The sequence below is a fragment of the Mastomys coucha genome, unplaced genomic scaffold (genome assembly GCF_008632895.1).
Source record: "Mastomys coucha isolate ucsf_1 unplaced genomic scaffold, UCSF_Mcou_1 pScaffold4, whole genome shotgun sequence".
NCBI classification, from domain to species: Eukaryota; Metazoa; Chordata; class Mammalia; order Rodentia; family Muridae; genus Mastomys; species Mastomys coucha.
This window is the reverse complement of record NW_022196910.1, coordinates 30,644,495-30,666,399: the sequence shown is the minus strand read 5'-3', so window position 1 is coordinate 30,666,399 and position 21,905 is coordinate 30,644,495. Positions and strand designations below refer to the sequence as shown.

General features: G+C 33.5%; 1 protein-coding gene across 9 annotated transcripts in view; it reads left to right on the top strand.

Annotated features, from left to right (window-relative positions):
* The window catches only part of Lrriq1 (leucine rich repeats and IQ motif containing 1), a 200,863-nt gene that overhangs the window by 84,702 nt on the left and 94,256 nt on the right, over positions 1-21,905 (top strand). For 7 of the 9 annotated variants that reach the window (XM_031349424.1, XM_031349417.1, XM_031349418.1 and 4 more), the window contains 5 exons: positions 4,704-4,793; positions 5,450-5,571; positions 6,079-6,177; positions 6,412-6,494; positions 13,641-13,742. In XM_031349424.1, coding sequence (XP_031205284.1) covers positions 4,704-4,793; positions 5,450-5,571; positions 6,079-6,177; positions 6,412-6,494; positions 13,641-13,742 — 496 coding nt within the window. The remainder of the gene's footprint in view (positions 1-4,703; positions 4,794-5,449; positions 5,572-6,078; positions 6,178-6,411; positions 6,495-13,640; positions 13,743-21,905) is intronic. The other 2 variants (XM_031349416.1, XM_031349419.1) reach the window with 1 other exon arrangement.

The following is a 21,905-nucleotide window of genomic DNA, read 5'->3' as shown; positions in this document are numbered from 1 at the left end:
GGAATTCACTCTGCCTACTAGGCTGACTGCTAACCCAGAGATCTGCCTGCTTCTGCCTCCTGAAGCTTGGAATTATAGGCTTGCACCATCACTATCTGGCTGCTGATATTTTCTGTTAGGTGGATTTTCTTTAATTTGTTGTTTTCTGAGCTGTATAGAAATATTTATTTCTATGCAGTCAGATTTGTCTATCTGTTCATTTGTTGCTTGTGATTTTGGGTGTTGTATTTTTAAAAATTCACTGCCAATTTCAATGTTAAAGCATAGCCTCGAGTTTTATCTAGATGTTTATGTTTGGCCTATCATGTATTTCACTAATAATATTTCCTACTTTATCTAATAATTTTGGCCCATTTATTGAACTTATAATTTCATTTATGTTACTACCCAGTTGAAAATGTACAGTTTGATTGTTTATATTATTAATTTTGTTGTTTGACAATATTATATAGGAATGCAATGGAATACTTTCTCCCCATACCCTCCTGTGTATGCTGGGATTCCAAAACCAAACCCTTATACCAAACATTGTGCCGACAGAGCCATTCCTCCAACTCATTAAGAAAACACATAATATAAAGCAAGTACTCATTAGGAAACCATTGTAGTCTTCCTTTTTCTTCACTTCCTTCATTATTTTATTCATCATTATTTTAAAATCGTCTTACAACTTCAGAGCATGTAATCAAATAACCAGAAGGTTCCATTATTTTTAACTTTTCTTTAAATTTCTGGTGTACTAAAATTCCCTATCTGACTAAAATTTTATTCTTTTACTTATGTGAGTAATAGAAATAACTATACTTTGAACCAAATTCTGCATTTAAAAGATATATCACAATATAGTCATGTAGAACCAATTCGAATTTATTCTCTTTTAAACAGAAATTGCTGAATGCTTATACCATAGCAGATACCATGCTTGGTGCCAGGATAGCTACATGAAACCAACATGACCACAAGTTCATGGCTTGTTAGAAATGCATTTCAATATTTCTATTGCAGTTATCAAAAGGAAATAAGTATAAAACTAGCTTGACCTGAGATCAGATACCTATGCCAGTCTACTGTGATTTTATGCCTTAAATATCATGCTGTACAGCAATTGGTTAACCAAAGAGACTTCTTACTGACAGCTATTTTTTGTTTTATTAAATATAGTTTAGCAAATTTATCAAGTGCCAAGAACTTTGAGGTATAGGAGGTTTTCCACATATAATATAAGAAGTTATGTTAGCATACTTTCTGGATGCTTGTGGAAGAATTAAGATTTCCAGACAAGAGTAAACTTCATTTCAGGAAGCAAGAATTTCATGTGTTTAACAATTTTTTCTACATAAAACTTCCCGGGCAGTGGTGGCACATGTCTTTAATCCCAGCACTTGGGAGGCAGATACAGGTGGATTTCTGAGTTTAAGGCCAACCTGGTCTACAGAGTTCCAGGACAGCCAGGGCTATACAGAGAAACCCTGTCTCAAAAAACAAAACAAACAAACAAACAAACAAAAAATTCCCTTTGGGATGTCTGAAGAGCACCCTCTGATTAATTCTGACATGTAGAACCCCATATTATTTTATACTCCAGATGATAGTTATTTTGTTATATTGTTCAGCAAGTAACTTGTTTTTCACCCGAAACAGCACCAGTATTATCTAGTTTATTATGAACATCAAAAGCTACTATAAAATATTCAGAAATGAATAGTTGCCCAAGAATATCTATACCTTAGTTCTACAAAGACAGATTTTCTCACAATGCACTCCAATGGCCTCTGAGTATTCTGACTGGACCCATGTACTTTGTCTCACAGTGTATTTAACTGAGGTCATTGTCATTAGCCTAGATTTTGTCCTGGAACATCCACCAGTAAGTTAATTTTCAGATGCTTTTACTGGTTTGGTAGATTCCCATGAGAACATTTTTCTTGGAAAGAGAAAGTACAGGCTCATATGGAAAACAGAGGTCACTGCTCTTTCTCCCAGGATCTAAGGTGTTGTTTTCAAAGACAGTAGATTGTTATCTTCAGTTTACCTGCTCAAATTGATTACATCCCACATCAGTAGTCTGAGAAGGAAAGTACTATTCCTAGATTCTGTAATTTCTGTAATACGGCAATGAACACTGCTATAGAGAGAACTACTATTGGATCACTGCTCTAGGATATTGCTGTAGAGAGTATGATAAAGAGAGGCCGCTCTAAACTGAGGTGCTAGAGAGAGTACTGCTAAAGTTAGTGCTGCTACTGGAGTTCTGCTACAGAATCATTCTGCTGTGGAAACAGCTGCTATAAAGAGCACTGCTACAGATTCTTTCTACTGGAGTACTGCTCTATAGAGTACTGCTATTGGAGCATACAGAGACAGCTACTTTAATGAGAACGCCAACAGAGAATACTGGTTTTGAGTACTGCTATTGGAATACCACTAAAGAGATATTTGTTATAGTAAGTACTACCGTTGAAGTACCACTAGCGAGAGAACTGCCATACAGGGTAATACTGGTATAGCACTGCTACTATAGTAATCCTATAGAGAGTAGTGCTATGGGAGGAAGGGGGAAGCTAGACTTTCAGAGGACAGAAAAAAAATGACATGATTTGACAGGTGCTGAAAAAGGACTTTTTTTTTTTTTTTTAAAGTTACAAGAAGATTAGTGTATGTCAGACTGATAGCACCAGTTGTCTCCCAATAGTCAGTAGCCAGTAGTAGCCAGTGGTAGATGGCACTGTGTCTTTTCTTAGATTTCATTGTCTCATTTTCAGATACCCTCTTCATTTTAACCATTTCCCTTACAATAAGATAACTAATTTCATGATAGTTGCTGTTCAGTAACCTGTGTCCTTTCCCAGCATAAATATTCATTGCTACTCAGAAAAAAAAATAGCTTAAAACTTTGAATCTCAATCTCGTCAGGAATTCTGCATCGAACTTCAGTTCTTTGTTTTTAAAGGGCAGTCATCAGATGTTTTATCATCTGTCATGAGACACAGAAACCATTCGGAATGTCAATGGGAGTTTACTAGGTTTCTGACATGATTTAGCAAGTAGTTAATATTATCAGCTTCAATATGTTGCAAACAGTTTCAGTATCTTATTTTCAGAAATATGAAATCAAATGTCCTCCATGTCACCTCTGTCATTTCAAACTCTGACAACCATCAGTTGTTTCCTCTCGTGGTTATGTCCCCAGAGCCACAGCATTGTTTCTTGGCTGCCATCTTCTTATCTTATCTTTCTCAGTTATGGGAAAGAAGACCACTAAATGTTTCAGGGAGAGGCCTCTCCCGTATTTCTCCAATAATGCTTTATTTGGGAATATTGGAATACTTTGTTTAAAAAATAAAATTCGTGTATTTACTGTATACAACATGATACTTTTAAACATGACTTCCTATTAGAATTTATAAATTAAGTTTATTGTCAAATTCAGTAATGAGTATATTGTCGTAAGAATTTTTAAAATGCTCTCAGATGTTTAATAGGCTGTTACTTGCTACAATTACCACAGAATTCAATAGAATTCTTGAACTTATTCTGCATTTCCCAATTTTAATTCTTAGACCAAATATAACTGTGACACAGATATTTGTGTGTTAATAATTCCTTTGTAATAAAAAAAATCCCATGAAATATTTTACTGGATATAGTTATGATGTTCATATGATATTGGCATACCACAACCTTGATTCTGTCTCCTAAGAATAATGCCTTAGTAATAAATTGTTGTCACCTGCCTACCATCAGTCACTATTATGCATTAGTCTTGCATTTTTCAGTAGTCATTAAGGAAGCAAGGCACCCTGAGCTTGTGTAAATGGAAAACTGTGTTAACATCTCCCAGAATATAATCATTCTAACATTCAAAGGGTTTGGCCATTTAAATGCTATTAAGTGTCCTGGTGATCCTTGTTCATAGAGAATCACAGATTACATAAGATACATCAGATAAGATAAACTAATTAAATAAAATTGAGATAATTATATCTTAAATGTACACCATTTATATTATTAATAAAACTTTATTGAATAAAGAATAAACTTGGGAATTTTATAAGTGGAACAAACTTTCAGGATGAAGAGAAAGATCTTACACAGTAAAAATTTCACATTTGAAGAGTTAGTACAAACTAACTCTTTACCCATTTGCAGAATTATGTTGCAGTATAATTACATCAGAAATGAGATACTATACATATTTTTAATCAGTAATATAAATTTCTCCCTTCTGTCCACCCCCCAAAAATAAAACTTTTGAGATTTTGAAAATAAAAATCAAAGCAAACCCTAGCTTATATGCAATTGTTAAGGAAAACTGATTCTAATTTATTAAAATATTGTGGTCTTTATAACAATGTTTAATAGAAAATGTATTTTGCACCACAATGGGATAACAGCTGATTTCTCTGGGTTACTTCTAGACTTAGCTGAGAGTCCGTAATGAATAAATACCCAGAACAGTGTTCACACCATATATAGAGCAATTACACATCAGCTCTTCTCTTAACCAAAGCATATGGATCAAGCATATTATAATGTATTCCTTAACCAGAGGCGCAGCCTCTCACTATAGCATGTAAAAATTTCCTACACACAAAAGACTTTGTGGACTTTATGCACATTTGTGAGAATTGTACAATTTAAAGGAAGCATGGTAAGAGTTTGCAAGCAAAACGTTGTCTGTTCTAATGTCGTTACTTGTGCAGGATGCCTTGGAGAAAGACTGGCCAGCTTTAGATTCCACCGGCTTGCCTTCACAAACACTGCCTCTCTCCAACCAGCGGCCCTGGCCAAAGGTAACATGTCATGGAAACTCTTGAGCGCTCCATCTTTGCTGGCTTCTGAAGGTTTTGCTATGCCATGGTGATTAATAATACAATTTATTGGCTTGAAAAACGCAATTACTTCTAGAAGCCTTTGACTTCTTCTTCATCACCAGATGTAATTTTTCATGTAGCTTTTCTTTCATTTACTCTCTATTTTTTTCTTTACTTTGGATTTCTTTCAACGCTTTATTTCACAGTAGCCAGAAAAAAAAAAAATGATGTGCCTCAGCTGCATATTTGGCAGCAGACTAAAATCACTGGCTGACAGTACTTTAAAAATTCAGAAATAGACACGGAGAGACGGCAGCTGAAGATCCTCAGCCAGAGGCCAAGGGACCGCAATATCTGTTATTTATTTGATAATCTTTGAAGTTTTTAATTTTCTGAGATTTCTAAAGATCTTTGCAATTCATCATTTTGTATATGTGAACTATACCAAAATGCTTACTATTCACCATGTAACAAAAGATTACGTAGGCTATGTTCCAGAAATTTCACTTTATTATCATTTTAATTTTGTAATGAGTTTCCCTATTAAGACTACCCAGGTTGAGCCAAGTGAGGGATCAATACAAATACTGGAATTGTTGCATTTCCTTTACATTTGTGTATGCTTTTAACATAAGAACCCTCGGACTTTGGGACATGATGAAACTTCACCTACTGTACCCGCTTGTCCATCTCAAGCCTGGCTATGCCCTGAGAAAGAAAATGTGTCGTCATCAGAGCACACACAGTTAAGCAGCAGGTAAGCTAAGCTACTCAGATAAGCAGGCATCGGCTTAGGGGTGACGAAGACCAAAGTACACATCCCTTATGGAAGTAGAATAACTATAAAAATTGATGTGCGTTGATTTGTTTAGAAGATAGAGAACATGTAATGTTAAAATATGAGAATTCTAGTGTTAAAAATGTGTGTGTGTGGGAGATTCATTAAGGCAATGCAAAAATTACATTTTGGTGAAGTAATGCAATAATTGTACAAATGGATCTTCATGGCCCGGCAAATAGAAAGAGGGACTAGAATAAAAGTCCCAGGACCACAGTCCTCTCAGCAAAACGATTGAAATATGCCCCATGTAATTGAAATGTAAACATTTTAAATTAATGGCAGACTTTTATTACTTTTCAAGATAAAGCTCCTCTGTAGCTTAAATAGATTTTATTTCCAAGTTTCAGACAATAGCAGCTTGTAGTTTTTAAAAGAGCTGATGCACTTCTGTTGATTCTGTTTAAAAGCATGCATTTCTGTTAGCAGATCAGAAAGTGGAACTTTATCTTGGACACCCGAATCAAAAACAAGTAGGAAGAGTTTACTGCAATCTGAAAAAGAAGAAAAAATTTCAGAAGAATGGTAAGTCTTCTATGTTACACTGAAGAGATTAAGAATTTGAAGGACTACTGGATATCTGAGGTAGATATTTTGGGAGATTCAAGAAGTCATTGGTCTTTACTAAACTTACTTTTGAAATTAGGTAATAATTGGGATTACAAATTTATTGCATGTGATATAGCTCAAACATGTACATCTACATATATGTCTATGTTTAAATATACTTTATATATTTACAATATATCTTTTCAATAGGGGCTTTAAGGATATCTCTACAGCTCAGCAAATGCTAAAGAGAGCAAAGAAAATGAAATCAAAGAAATTAAGGAAAAAATTAGGTAAGTATTGTCCTTTGAGCAGCAGCTGTAGATGATATTGAGTATAAATTTTTAAATCACGGTTTCTATGTTATACTTAATATGAACAGAAGTTAATACACAGATAATTACATCTAAGCCAATAACTACAAAATCCTTGATTTTCAAGAAAATTCCACTTTCACACTTAATGATATATTTTGCCATTTTATTTTTTAAAATAGTCCCTGTTTTTACATACGTGGGCATTGGCTTTTCTGTGTGCTGTGTGCCCTGTCAACTGTGTGATAATTTGTCTGGGAGCTAGTACATTGTGGAATGTTGATTCAAAAACCATCCTCTCTGCGTGTTCATTCCTTTGTGCACTCTTAAATTGCCTGGCTAGTCAGTAAACTGAATACGTCAGTTTAGAGGATTTTAGCTGTAGATATTCACACATGAATAGAAACACAATTGATTTCTCTCATGACTTTGAAGAATTTGGTAAAAATCAGAAGGCATTATTTGTTTTTATCCACTTGTGATAATATTCTGCCTCTCTTTGGTCACTTCTTGTTTACATACCCATGAAAAATGCGGAGCTATCAGGCAAGAAGTAACAAATGGTTATATGATTTTATATTTGCTCAAAACTTTAAAATTATCATTGCATTTACCTTCAATCTTTATAATCTCAGGAGTTCATAAGCTTAATATAAGACACCCGATTCTTCTAATGTACAGTTTTGTTACAAAGAATCAAGGAAAAAAAGGATATTTGTATCTCAGAAATTACATTTCTTTTTATGTTTATTAAATTCTGAGCTACATATGTATCATTTAAATTCTGAATTAAAATAACAGAAATACTTTTTAATACATAAAATACTTTTAATATCAGTCAGTAGCCATTGATAAGATCATGGTAACTTATTTTTATGTTTATAAATATATAATTTTTCTATCTTAGTGTGATATTAGTTATTTTAATTTTATGTTGCATCCTTTTGAGATAATTGTAATTTTGTATACTGTTTGTCAGATAAAAAACATTGAATATTGAAACATTTTTAAATGAATTTAAGTACAATGTTTTTCCCTGTCTATGCCTGCTGTCCACTCATTTTGTAAACCACTATAAAGGTTATCTGCTCTGAGCCAAACCATTTCGTGGATACTTCAGTGAAATCGTAACTCAAAACCCGGAGAGTTTTGAAGCTCAGTCTGAGTATGTGGAATACAATACAGTCAATAAGGTTGTTCAATAAACTTCTTTATCCCCTTGCTTTGTTTCTCTACCCTTCTACATGAATTTCAAAAGGAGCTCTTTTAAGAATAATACAAAAATATATGGAACTCCTGAGCCAAGTTCAAAGGCAAAATAGGTTGCGAACTGACCCAGTTAAAATTCCACGTCTGTTTTGCTAGGTCTTCTTCAAAAAGATAAGTTGCCATGTTTGCAGTCGCCTTCCAGGGTGAGAACTGAGAAAAAGTTTATGTCAGTAGAATTTTTATATGACTCTGCCACTGAAGGTTGTTCCTCCTGCCGTTAATCATCAAAGCCTTATTTAAGGAAAGTTTGATCAATCACCATATTAAATATCTTTCAACAAAGGATTCACCAAGCAGTATTGACATAGTTGTAACTTTTCCTTTCTTGCTGTTTTACTTGTTTCGCATTTGTGGTCACACCTAGATATAGTTAATTTAAAAAACAAAAGCTTCTTTTAATCAGTCACAAGGGGGCATGATAGGGTCAAAAATGAGAAGGGAAAAGCCACAGTGAAACTTGTAACTTATTTTTAACTTATCATTTTGGCAGCACTGAATAAACATAAGGTGTTATGTAAACTCATAGGTGACAATTGTGACTTTAAATGGAGATCATCTACTACTGACTGCAAACTCCCAATAGACTCTTTAGAAAGGAGGAGAATTTTAAATCTCTTTGTCATAGGTTTGTTTTTTGTTTTTTGTTTTTTGTTTTTGTTTTTGTTTTTTTTACATCAATATACTAAAGACGCAAAATCAATTTGACTTTTAAATCTGAATGCTTAAATACAGAATTTAATGATGAGCCTTTCATGGTTCTTATGGCTTTCCTCTATACCCTCCTGACAGTAGACAAATCAGATGAAATAAGAGAGGGTTAAAAAGGAGAAGGAAAAAAACTTAAAGAAAAAACAAACCTAAAGAGACCCTCTTGAGCGAATTTATTTTATTTATCTTCTATTAAGTTCATGGCATTTACGCTATTTTCATCTTGGAGTAAATTATTCAACGATAATTTACTCAGATTGTGATGGGATTTCTTTTAGAGATTAAAATTTAATCCAACTGTTGTTGCCTTTCCAGTTTTCATGACACTGGTGAAATGCTATTAACTTACTTGAAAATAACCCTATCTTAAAATTTTAGCCCCTAATGTTCTAAAACAATATTTAAATATTTACTTAAATATCCACATTCTGCTAAACCTGAAAATGTTTACTAGGTGAGTTTAAATATTAACAGGGATACTAAGCACATCTTTTAAGTTATCCAACGTGAAAATTTGAAGCCATGAGAGGGCAGCATTGTCCACAGAAGTGCAGTAAGATTCGCTACTTCTGTTGGCTGAGGGTGTCAGGATGAGTAGATCCTAGAGACAGGATCGGATCTGTTAATGATATGGAGTGGACCCTAGTCTGCATTCTAACAAAGCTGTTATTCTCAAGGAAACCGAGCATTCACAGGGAGAAGGAGAGCATTAAATACTGGTCATGGCTGGTCAGAAGAAAGCACTTCCTATTTCCTGTTCGAATTTTTTATATACTTTTATTAGCCAAGGAATATGAATCAAAAATACTTAACTAATGAGAAAATGAAAACATGGCAGGGGCAGAAAGTCCACCGATTTCAGACAGTAGTGGGTGATGGGATAAATTGCCAAGAGAGGGGGAAAAAAAACTCCAGAAGAAATTGGTTAATCACGAAGCACAGATGAGGAGCAACAAGGGAGCAAAACCTGTGGTCAGCTGTTAGTGTGGCCAGTGCTGATGAAGCCTGCTGGTATAAATCAGGCCATCTGCTTTGAAGAGCAGCAGGACCCAGTGTCCTGCCTAGCTGAGATTTCAAGCCTCCGAAGCAGGCCTGGTTTATTTCATCTTACCTCTTTGTTACAAAACATTATTTGCATAAAAAAAGATAAAGAGAAGCTGAAGAGAGAAAGATGGTGGAGGAATTGCTTGGCGGTCTGGATAGGAAGTCTAAAATTTTGTGACGTTATCATCGTTTACTTAGTTGATGTTTGGATCTGGGTTGTCGTTGTTTTACCTAGTAAGTAATGTCCTCCCAACCCCTTGTGATTGACATCAGCTAGAAACAGTAGTGACTAATCCTGTTTGTGTATTGTCTGTTTATTTGTTCTGCTGCCCTCCTCTACACAAAAGATATTTCAGAATTTGGTGACCAGAATTGGAGTTATCAGATACTGAGGGAGGTTTAAGATTCAGAACCGCCATGAAGAACACTGTATGTAAGGGGAGAGGCACAGGTCTATTGAAAACATGCAGGGTCAATAACCTGAGGGGAGCAAGCATATTTGGAAGTAAGACTAGATGAGCAGGCCAGGGAAAAGGAGTGGGTGGCTGGTTTTGATGCCTCACACTCCTTAGAAACTTGAAGTGGAAAGATGTGGGTGCATAGAATATGCTGGCAAAATATAAGGATAGAAAGTGTACAATGAAAAAAAAAGTGTACAATGAAGATACAATAGATGTTTCTATCAAATTTATCATATTTATGCATGTTGCACTTAAGCTTTTTTAATTAAAAAAACATGAAAAGCAGGTCTATATTTTTGAACAAAGAGTGATACAGAAGGATCAAAATGATTCATCAGCTCTTTTAATTCCTGAAAGTATCAAGTGTATGATTCTTGTTCAGTAGGTATTTATGTGTCTGCTTTACTTTCAATAAAACTGGCTTAAGCCATTTTTATATTGTTCAATCATATCCTAGAATTAAGGAATGCAGAATATTTTAACATACTCATTTTATGCAGTTTAAGGGGATGACAAATTATGGAAAAGGAGCTTCCAAAATAATAATATAGATAATGAATAAGATCAAGAATGACCAATAGTGACAAAACCTCCGCAGAATGAGATCTACTTAAGATTTATTTTATTTACGTCAAAAACTTCTAGAAATAATAAGAACTTCAGTCAAACACTATTCTGTTGTGCTTCCAAAAACAATAATAGAATTCACTCTGAATTGTAAAGCAGTTGACTCTCTCTACCTATTCCACATAAAATTCCCAGAATCCACTAACACATCTGGCACCTGATTAAATACTAAAGTTATGAATAAACATTTAAAATTATATATTTATGACTTTGTGGGTCTTGAGTAAATTGCAGATTTATATTTGGGAAGTTAAATTTAAATTAGTACTTGTATATGCAAACAAATATTGGTGTTAATGTGGTTCAGGAGGCCAGGGTTCATCCTAAGCCAAACTTAGCAGTGTTTTCCAGGTGGTACTGGTCTTAGAGACATGACGGATACAAGAGAGTCTGGATTTTCACTCCATGGTCTCATGTTAAGACCATGACAAAAGAGTTCCTGTGTGAAGACCCTGAAAAGGAAAAACGACCATTGTGGGGAATGTTTTAGAGTGAATCCTAGACTTATATGGATGCTCTAAGACGTTGGTTGTGGACTATCTGCCAAGAAGGGCTATGTGTAGGGAATAGAGCTATCCAGAGACAGATGCATGTTGCAAGAAGCAAAGCTGCAGGGAAAAATCCACCTAGCCCTTTGAAATGAAAGTGCTGGACATCTGACATGCAGCTATAGGATTTGATGTTTGCCTTGCTTGGATCCAGTCTTGCTTTAAGTCTAGTATTACTTTGCTATGTCCCCATTCCTCCTTTTTGGAATGATATTTTATATACATATATATAATTTTTCATATACATATAAACACACATATATAATATATGGTTTTATATATACATATGTATTTATATACATATATATGTATATATGTGTGTGTTTACATATATATTCACGCACATATATTTCTGTGTCATTGTATGTAATTTGTGTTTTTTTATTTTACAAAAGGTTGCAATTAAGAGATTTCCTTGAGTCAACACAAAGGGCTTGGAACTTTCAGGCAGTGTTAGGACTATAAAAGCCTGGGAAAACATTTGAAGTTGAATTTACTAATTTCAAATTATGTTCTAGACATAAGACTATGGCCAGGGAGTTGACTGTAGTAGTTTGAGTTAGAAGTGTCCCCCATAGTCTCAGGTGTTTGAACCCTTGCTTCCCAGTTGGTAACACCATTTGGAGAGGTTGAGGACTTAGAGCACTCATGTAGGGAGGGGAGGTTTAAAATCTTGCCTCTTTTAGTTCACTCTCTCATTGTGCATTTGGTCCAAGATGTAAGCTCCCAGCTCCCTGCCCCTGTGACCATGATGCTGTTGCCATGACTCTACTCTGCATTAATGAAGTCTTATCCCTCAGGAACCTTAAGCTAAAATAAATCCTGTCTTTCTTAAGTTGCTTTTGGCCTTAGTGTCTTATTTCAACAATATAAAGGTAGCTAACACAGTTGTTTAGCATGAGGAATCTTTGTTTTATTCTCAAGAAGCCCTGGGTCCAGCTGCAAGCAGCTCACAAAATTGGGTATATTTGTGCATGGCTGAAATCCCCACAGAAGGTAGAGGCAAGTAGGTTGATGTTAAAGGCTATTCAAAATGTTTGTGACCACCTTAGGCTATATATGAGACCCTGCCATTAAAAAAAAGTCTACAATAACTATGCTTTTATGATATTTTGTGTGACAAGATGGCATTAAGGTAGTGAATCAAAACAGAGTCAGTAATATAAGCTTGTGGAATTATACCTTCTTGAACTGACTTATTCATCTTTTGAGATATCACTAGATATGTGAACAGCTTATATGAAATTTGCTACGTGTGCTAAGGCATGTCTGCACATTTATTATTGTAAATTCCTAGTAAATTTTTGTAAAAAAAAAAAACCAAACAAAAACACACACACATACACACACACACATACACACACACACACACACACACACACACACATACACACACACACACACATGCACACACACATACACACACAAAACCCAAAACTCCCAAAAGCTCATAATACCTTAAGGCACAGATACCTCAGAAAGGAGCCAAGTGTTGATTGATAATTTCAGTATAGTGTTTATAAACACACAAATGAGTCTGGATGGGGCTCAGTTACTGTTGGAAGACTATTACAGATTACCAAGTTGCTCATCACAGAGCATCCTTCCATCGATTTTGTTCTTTCCCCTCCCAGTGTACAGCCAGAAATCTACTACTTTGCATTAACTTATTAATGTGCTTTGGTATTTATGATGTTGAAATCTTGACTTTTCTCTTTACCATATTTAATTCTGTTATACTGGATATTATGTAAAGGATGCTTACTCTGACTTTTTTCAAATAATATAAGATAGTAGAAAAAGATGTGTTTTCATCTTCTGGTGCTTACATCACTCTCTTTTCAGTCTTTAGGCAAAACCTCTAAATAATGCAATGCCAAATCCTGTTTTCACATTCCATAAAACCATTTTTTATGAATAAGGAGTTACAAGTCCCTATATTCACAATGACTCACTTTGCAATATGCTAGGTAGATTAATACTATTTTTAACTTTAAAATACAGAAAGAATTCATGTAACTTCTTTGTTACATAAATTAATTAGTACAAGAGAGAAATCACCACTTTGCATGTAGAATTATTTCTTCTATTACCCGTTTTCTTGTTGTCATGCTTCCATCTCTCATATGTGCTCTGTGTAGTTTAGTGAAGATATACTGACTACATCGTCTTCCAATAAACAGCATGGCTCCAAAATAAGAAAATGCCACCTGGAAAATGTATAGACATTCAAATTTTCACAATATTATTAATATTTCTGTCAGTATACTAAAGGAGGGCCATACATTTGATCCTCCGACTAAGATTACTTTATATAATCAAGTGTAAGCAGGCATCAGCTATTTCAAGAGCACCACGGAGTGTTTATAATGCAATATAAAGGCATGTAGTGACAACATAGAAGAAACATATGGTCATGTTAGAGAAGGAATAACCTAGAAGTGGTCTTTTTATCTTTTTTCTCCTAGAACCTTCTGTGCGACTAGCATTATTAAAAAAAAACAAAGGTAAAGTCTCCGTTACAAAGTCATTAAAGAAGACACAGCCCGGAAGACAAGATTACTTTGAAGGTAAGGCTGAATGAAAGATGCAGAAAGATAAAGGTATGTAAAGATAGAAAAAAGTGTTATTAAAATGTTTTCAGTCCTCATAAGACCTACAGTACACATATGAAAGATATATATACTAATTAGCTTTGAATAAGAATTAAATATATTTATCAAATTAAAAAACCTATTTAGTATATTTTTCATTTGTGTTATCTACATTTTTAAATGACCATTATTTTTGTGTAACTAAGTCTGTAATATTATATCATCAGTTGTTTGAATGTTGATATAAAATATTTACAGGTGCAAATTTTATTAGCTTTAATTAATAATATTTATCACATGCTAAAATGATTTTCTAATATACTTATGGTTAACATGTTCAAATTTCATTTAACAGTACAAATTATACTCTATTATTTAAAATAAATTCCCTCAAACTACACAAATCTGTTGACTAACAGGGTAGAAAATGTAGTCACATATCCTTTATATCCTATATAGTCAATAGTGAAAGCTTTAGAACTGAAGACTTTCATAGCTGGATGATGGTTTACATTTCTCATTTCAGCACTCAGAAGACTTATAGACTTGTATTATTAAACAGAGCCACAATGTGACCAGTTTCACACCTGTTTGTAGGACTAACATTTTTTTTTTGTTTATTCTCCAAATAAACTTTTAGTACTTTTAGTTAATCATTTATAACAGGGTCAAAACACATATATTTTTGAATGGAAAGTAACTATTGTCTTCTATATCTTTTATGAAATAAATCTTAAAACACATACATAATTAATAACCTGATTTAGAAGGGGTTCCTTGTGATTTGCATTTCATTATGATTTGGAAATGACTACATTATTATGATATAGAGAGACATTAAAACAGTATGTCAGAAGACATGACATCTAAACTTTTCTTGAAAGTTTGTAACAATAAACACAGACAGACATGTAAAGCATGTGCCGCAGTTCTTTGAGTTTATTGCATGCATATATTGCAAGCATTGCGGCAATTGTATATGTATATGGTATATGCATCCATTCTATTGTTTTTATTATTTACAATTTTTCATGGTATGACAACTTCAGTTTGAGCCCATTAAGGGTATCAACTCTGTATTGGGACTTGAGAAATAAATCACCAGTTAAGCATAGTGGCTGCCCTGGCTACATGTCCCAGCATCTGCTAGGACACTTACAATTACCTGTGACTCTAGGCCTAGGATATTCAAAACTCTCTTCTGTTCTCCTCAGGCATCATGCACACATGTGATACACAGACATACATGCAAGCAGAACCGTCTATAAACCTAAAATTTAAAAACATAAAAACATCAAATATTAAGGAATATTTTAATAGAATTAAATTGTATTTTCTAAATAAAATAAACCTAGACTTTCAAACAGAATTATTTTTCTTGTTATAATGTTAACTTTACTAGTTTACTGTTTTTAGAAGTAAATAGTAGCAATTGTGATGAGATTAGTGTCAACTGCATAGATAATCTATCCCTGTTAAATAGAGACAGCCTTAGTATGGAAGGGAAATACTTAGAAGAAAGAGACATTTAATTTAAATGACTTGGATTTAGAAAGAAAAGCTCTATCCAAAAATGTTGTAGTGTACCCCTGCCCATAATATTACATGTGAACAGCATGTTTTTCAAACTATGAACTAATGTAAACTAGGAAAAGGAATGTTCACAATGGAGACAGGGAATGTATGAAAGAACATCGAGTGTTTGCAGACAAGCTGCACCGAGTGCTTGTATATCAGTAAAGTTGGTTTTGGTATTGGTTTTAGTTTTCTTTATTCCTCCCTATGCAAAATGTGCTTGTCTTGGTGTTTTATGTTTTTTTGCAATCCAAAATATTTTGAACTTCCTTCATGATTTTGAATGAATATTACTTACAAATAGATTTCCTAACTAGTGGACAATAATGATTGTGGTTATTTTAAGACTTTTAATTTTTAAGGAATCAGCCTGACAATAATCATTGTACATGGAAGACAATTTACAGTTCACATGTTAACATTTGTCTTACTTGATGAAGAAGAGTTAAAGATAAAATGCTTGTTGTTGTTACGCTGAACCCCATGTTGTCTCAAATACTGCTCTGAACTCATCCTATTCATAATTGTATGTTTAGTAATGCAAAAGATAAAATTTAGCAGGCTGATAAAATTTAGCAGCTGCCCAGTCATAGCTGCATTTTTAAACCAAGTCTTTTGAGATAAAGCTTATTTGTTACAGAGTAAACATTGTTATAAAATAAAATAGTATATTGTTTATATATAGTTATATATTGTTTTATAATATAAGTATAAAACTAGAATTCAATTAATTTTAACATTACATAACTAGCATTGCCTCTTCATTTTAGAACATTAGAACTTATTTTCCCTTAAGAAAAAATGAAGTAAAATTAATAGTGGGAATTTGAGCCCCTCCCCATGAGAGAAATCAAAATTAAATTTGCTGTAGATCAGCTCAAGTAACTCCATGTGGAATAGTATCTCAGAACTATGGTACGCCAGCACTGTTTTATAATTTTTTGATTTTCTTCAAATTAGATCATACTATTATTTGAGTATTGATTCTATAATTCTAATTTATTTTATAGTAACATGGAATGAGTTATAGAAAAACATTCTTTTTCAATTTTGCAGTCATGACCATGTAAAATGCCTTGAGTATTGTAAATTGTATTAAATGCTTTGATTATTGCTATGGCCTTTTTTTCTAGATGTCATTAGATAAATGAAGATATTCAAATGAAAATCATGGTTACACCTGTAGAATACTGGATATGGATTATAATAAATATTACAAGGATAAAAACAGCTTTCATCAGCCCATATTTATAAAGTACCTATTTATATAGTTTGACATTTACATGAAATGTAAAATACATCTTTACCTTAAACCTAATGAAGGCTAAGTTTTGACCACATGTGTACCAAAGGTAACGGTGATGTGTCAGATATCATTTGGTCTTCCTGTACGACTGAAGGCCTACAGACTGTCCAGGCTATATGGATTACAATTTATTTGTTTGCTCAATTGTTCATTAGGTACCTATCTTAGTCTACCTCTGTTATCACAGATAATTCTCATTTGGATTTAATATCTAATCTTGCCTTGAGAGTCTCTGAAGACACATTTTGCTTTGTTTCCTTGAAGTAAACTAGTAAGAGTTCTGAAATCACTCTTCAATGTTTGTCATGACTTAAGAAGAAATAGTGTCCTCATGTTATAAGTATATATGCCATAATTTGTCTAACAAATTTAAAACAAAATAGCTGTATCAATTATATCCTTTAATTAATTTATGTAAGCAGAGTTAACCAAAGCAATTATACTTAACTATTTACAGAATGAAATTATTTATACTGATTTGCAGAAGATATTTTCAGGTTCAATTATTAAAAATGGTATATAGATGGTCATGACACTGCTATCCTTGATATTGCCTATTGTAATTTATTTATTCTTTTTAATATTATATTCATTGGTAAATCATGATTTTATAAAATTATAAGGAACAGTATGTTACTTTGCATATGTATGTCATGTGACAGGGTTAAATTCAGCTAATTCAAATGTATGTTATTAATTCTCCAAGCTATAATTTTTATAGTGAAACATTTATATCCTTAACTATTTTGAAGCAGGTACTACATCACTACTTTCTATGGTGGTTTTGATGTATGGTGGATCTCATGACCCACTTTTCTTGTCTTGGTAGCCTTTGATTAGTAGCTTCTCATTCCCTTCACCCTCAATACCTTACGTTCTGATAACTGTCATTCAACTATGATCATAAGTTCAACATTACTAGATTCTACATTTGTGCTATGTGACACTACCTTCGTCTTGTTCATATTATATTATTTTACTTACCATGATTCCTTTAAAATTCATTCATGTTGTCAGAAATAATGGGATTGCTTTTAAGCTATTTATCAGACAAATATTGCTTTTTGTCTGTATGCATTCATGTTGTAATATGCATCACAGTTATTTACATATCTTGGTGGCTATGAATAATGCACTTGCATCAATAATACAGATTTGCAGATATCTCTAACATACTGTCTTCGTTTCCTTTGGATAATTGGCAAGTCGTGAGATTGCTAGATCAAATAGTATTTTTACTATTTGTTTCCTGAGGAAATTTTATAGTGTTTTAAACAATAGTTTGTACTAATTTATATCCCTCTAGACATGTATATTTGTTCGATTTTCTCCACATGACGGATTTTTATCTTCTGTTTTTGTGAAGTAGCAACTTCATCCTTGTTTTCATTATCCTTATGTTAGTGATTCTGATCATTTTCCCATTTACATGTCTGTCATTTGTATGTCATACTTTTAGATAGATAGATAGATAGATAGATAGATAGAGAGATAGATAGAGAGAGAGAGAGAGAAAGAGAGAGAGAGAGAGATATGATAATTTGAAGGTAAGAATAATAGGTAATGATAAAGGATAAATGTGTTTAGTTAGAATAATATGTAAAGATATCTAGATTGATAGAGGTGGATAGGTAGATAGATAGATAGATAGATAGATACATGCATAATACATACAAACATACATACATACATACATACAGAGATACATAGATACATAGATATTTTAAAGTTCTGTTTTTAAATCATGTCTTAGAGTTCTCTCCCTGTTTTCTTTCAATGGTCTAGTTTCAATTTATTGAAAACATTATCCACTCTTGTTTTGTATTCCTGGGACTCATGTGCAAAAGTGACACTAATCATAAATGTGTGGGTTTGCTTCCGAGTTTTCTATCCCATTTCATTGGCTCATGGGTGTCTCCATGCTAGCATTCTGCTGTATTGATGACAATCACTTTCTAATAAGTTTTGAAATCTTGGAATTTGATGCCTTAAGCTTTATTCTCTAAGCTCATGATAGCTTTAGCTCTTTTGTGGTTCTATGCAAATTTAATAATTTCTGTGGAAAAATAACCTTGGAATTTTGAAACAACTACGTTGAATCTGTCCAAAAATTTTGTATGAAGATGTTAGCAAAAAATAACTTATAGCCTGTTAGTTTGGAATAGCTTTCCATTTTCTAAACTTCATAGTTGGCTGTATTTCTAATGTGTTCAATATTCTTCAATATAGAGTTCTTTTTCAGTTCTGTAACTAAATTTGTATAGAAAAATTTTATTATTGCTTTGTAAGTAAGTTGTTGTTTTCATTTTTGCATGCTCCTTGGTTGGTGGTTCGGTCTTTGTGAGCCCCCACGTCCCAGGTTAGTTGACTCTGTAGGTCTTCTTGCGGTGTCCTTGACCCCTCTGGCTTCCTAAATCCTATCCCTGAGACTTGAAAAGACTCCTTAAGCTCTGCCTGATGTTTGGCCATGGTTCTCTTCATCTGTTTCCACTCACTGCTGGATGAAGCCTCTCAGGATACAGTTGTGCTAGGCCCCTGTCTGCAAGCATAGCAGAGTATTATTAAGAGTTCCAGGGGTTGGCTCTTTCCCATGGAATGGGTTTCAAGTTGGGACAATCAGTGGTTGGCTGTTGCCTCAGTCTCTGTTCCATCTTTATCCCTGAGCATCTTGTAAGCAATACAGATTTTGTGGTGAAGGTTTATGGGTGGGTTGATGGCCCCTTCCTTCCACTGGAAGTCCTGCCTGGCTACAGGCAGTGGCTACTTCAGTCTCTATAATCATCACTGGTAGGATCTCACCTAGGATCAACCCCATAGATTGCCTTTTACATCTTTTTCTTGCCTAATTTCTCTAGTTAGAATTACTAGCACACTGTAGTCAGAGCAGTCATTTTTATTTTATTATTTTAAAGAAAAAGCTTTCTAATTCCACTATGGGGAGTTAATATCCTTCATTTTGTTAATACACTGTGTCATATTTATTAAGTTTCATGTGTCAAAACATTCATGCATCACAGAAATAAATGCCATGTTTTTATATCGGTTTGCATCTAAACTTTAACATTTACTAGCTCTGTGGTCTTCAGGAGCCAAACTGATGTTAATTTACTATTTTGTGTCAATTTTTATTATATATTTAGTTTCATTTTAATTAAGGGTTATTTTTTGCTATTTTTAAAAATGTGTGTGTGTGTACGTGTTTGTGCTGGAAACTGAACTACAGTCCATCTTTTAAGATATTCTTTATTATTGAGTCATTAATTACATTCATAGAATTGGTTAATAATTACACATAGTTTGGTGAATATGGGCATTATTACCCTAGATACTGTTTGTGAAGTACACATATAACCAAAATACTTATGTAGTAAATGATCAAAAAGTATAATTATTGACATTAATAAATTTTAAGTTAATGGCTTTTTATTAATTTTTGCATTTCTTACTAAGCACTATGAGGCTAGTTTCTTTCAGAGATACTGTATTATAACTCTCCCCATCTTAGAAGTAGGGAACCAGTGACTTTGAGAGTTTGATAATTGACTTGTCCAGAGTCAGATATATAGAGTTATACATATATAGGAAGAGCCTTAAAAGGGGATCTAAATTCTTCATGAAACCAAAACTAGAGAAATGAAAACATATAATATAAAAATTGAAAAACAAGATTTCAGAGTAGCTCTGAAATGTTAAAAACAAGAGAAATATAAAGACTAATAATAGATAATATAGATCTCTAGGAGACTGATGGTGAACTTCATCTTTAATTCCTATATACTTGTTGGCATCAATATAAATGAGGAAGTAGATTTCTGCTGTCATAACAACTAGTATTTGGTGTTTATGCTGTAGTTAGCTAATATTATTACAGATGCTATATTACATTATTGAGAACCAAAGTACTTGACTCTGGTTTCATGATAAGTATTGGAGATATTTAACTTCACATCCATTCATCCATTCATTTTAAGGTACTTAGCAAATGTCACACACAGCCCCAAAGTGAACAGTATATTTTTAATTCATCCATGCTCATTTATATTTATGCCTACATGAAATTCCTTGCTTACTCTCATCCACAGAACTTCTAAATTGGCTACCTCAAAAGCTAAAGCAAATTTAGAATTCTGGGATTTGCCAGAGGGTAAAAATGAAGTCAGAAAAAAATGGGTCTAGCCTGACAACTTTCTCAGGAAGATAATTTTAAACCTCAGTTCTTTATTCCCTGGAACAATTTTACTTGATTTTAAAGTCAAGTTTTCTTAAATCCCAGTATGGTGCTGTCATCACAAACATGAATCCTATTTGTCTTCTTGTAAAATAGAAAATTTACAGATACCATATGTTCCTATATGTCATAAATGCTTAAATATTTTGTATTAAATTTTCAAGTAATGAAGACTTTGAAAAACTATAATTTCTATAATTTTTACTTCAGAGCATTGTAATCAAACCATCTTCTTTTGTGGTATTTTTTGCTTTATGATTACAAGCATTTTCTCCTGCTTTCTCTATTTTAATGACAGGTTGGAGCACAAAATCATATTATCCAGACTGTTTTAGGGTAGGTCTTGTGTTTCCATAGCTGTATATATAATACTCGCTAATGGTGTGCAGTGTTTATGTATTAAGAGTTAACAGAGATTTACTAACATCTAGATTGACTAGCATTTAGCCACAGAGAATGTGCCAGCAAAGACAAACTAAAAGTATCCTGCTTTAAAGATCCTTGCAGTCTTATTTCTGTGGAGAAAAACACATTAATGATCAGAATAGACAAGGAAAGGAAGATTTATAAAATGTGGTGTATTTTTTCCAGTAGCTTGGTTTCCTACAATTACTATAATTTGAATTATTACATTTGTACCACATTGTGAGTATCTTATATCATCTCTATATCCCCTGATGTTATTTGTAGGGCCCTAGGCCATAGAGCCATGAAGAAATGTATGCCGTTTACCGAATTTGACCTGGCTTCCTATGGGTATAAAACACAAGAAAAATGTTCACATCAACACTAAATGATACTAAACATGTCTGTAATGTACTTTATTTTAAAATGTATGTTGAGAAAATAGAATCATGAAAAAGGAAATCATCAGTAAGTGATTTTCTGAATAAGTAGAAACAAAGACCCCAACCATCAGAGGGAGGAGAGGCCCTGGGTCCTGTGAAAGCTTGATGCTCCAGTGTAGGGGGAAAATGGCAGGAACAGGAAGGGGGTGGGTGTGGGTTGGTGAGCATGGGGAGGGGGAGGG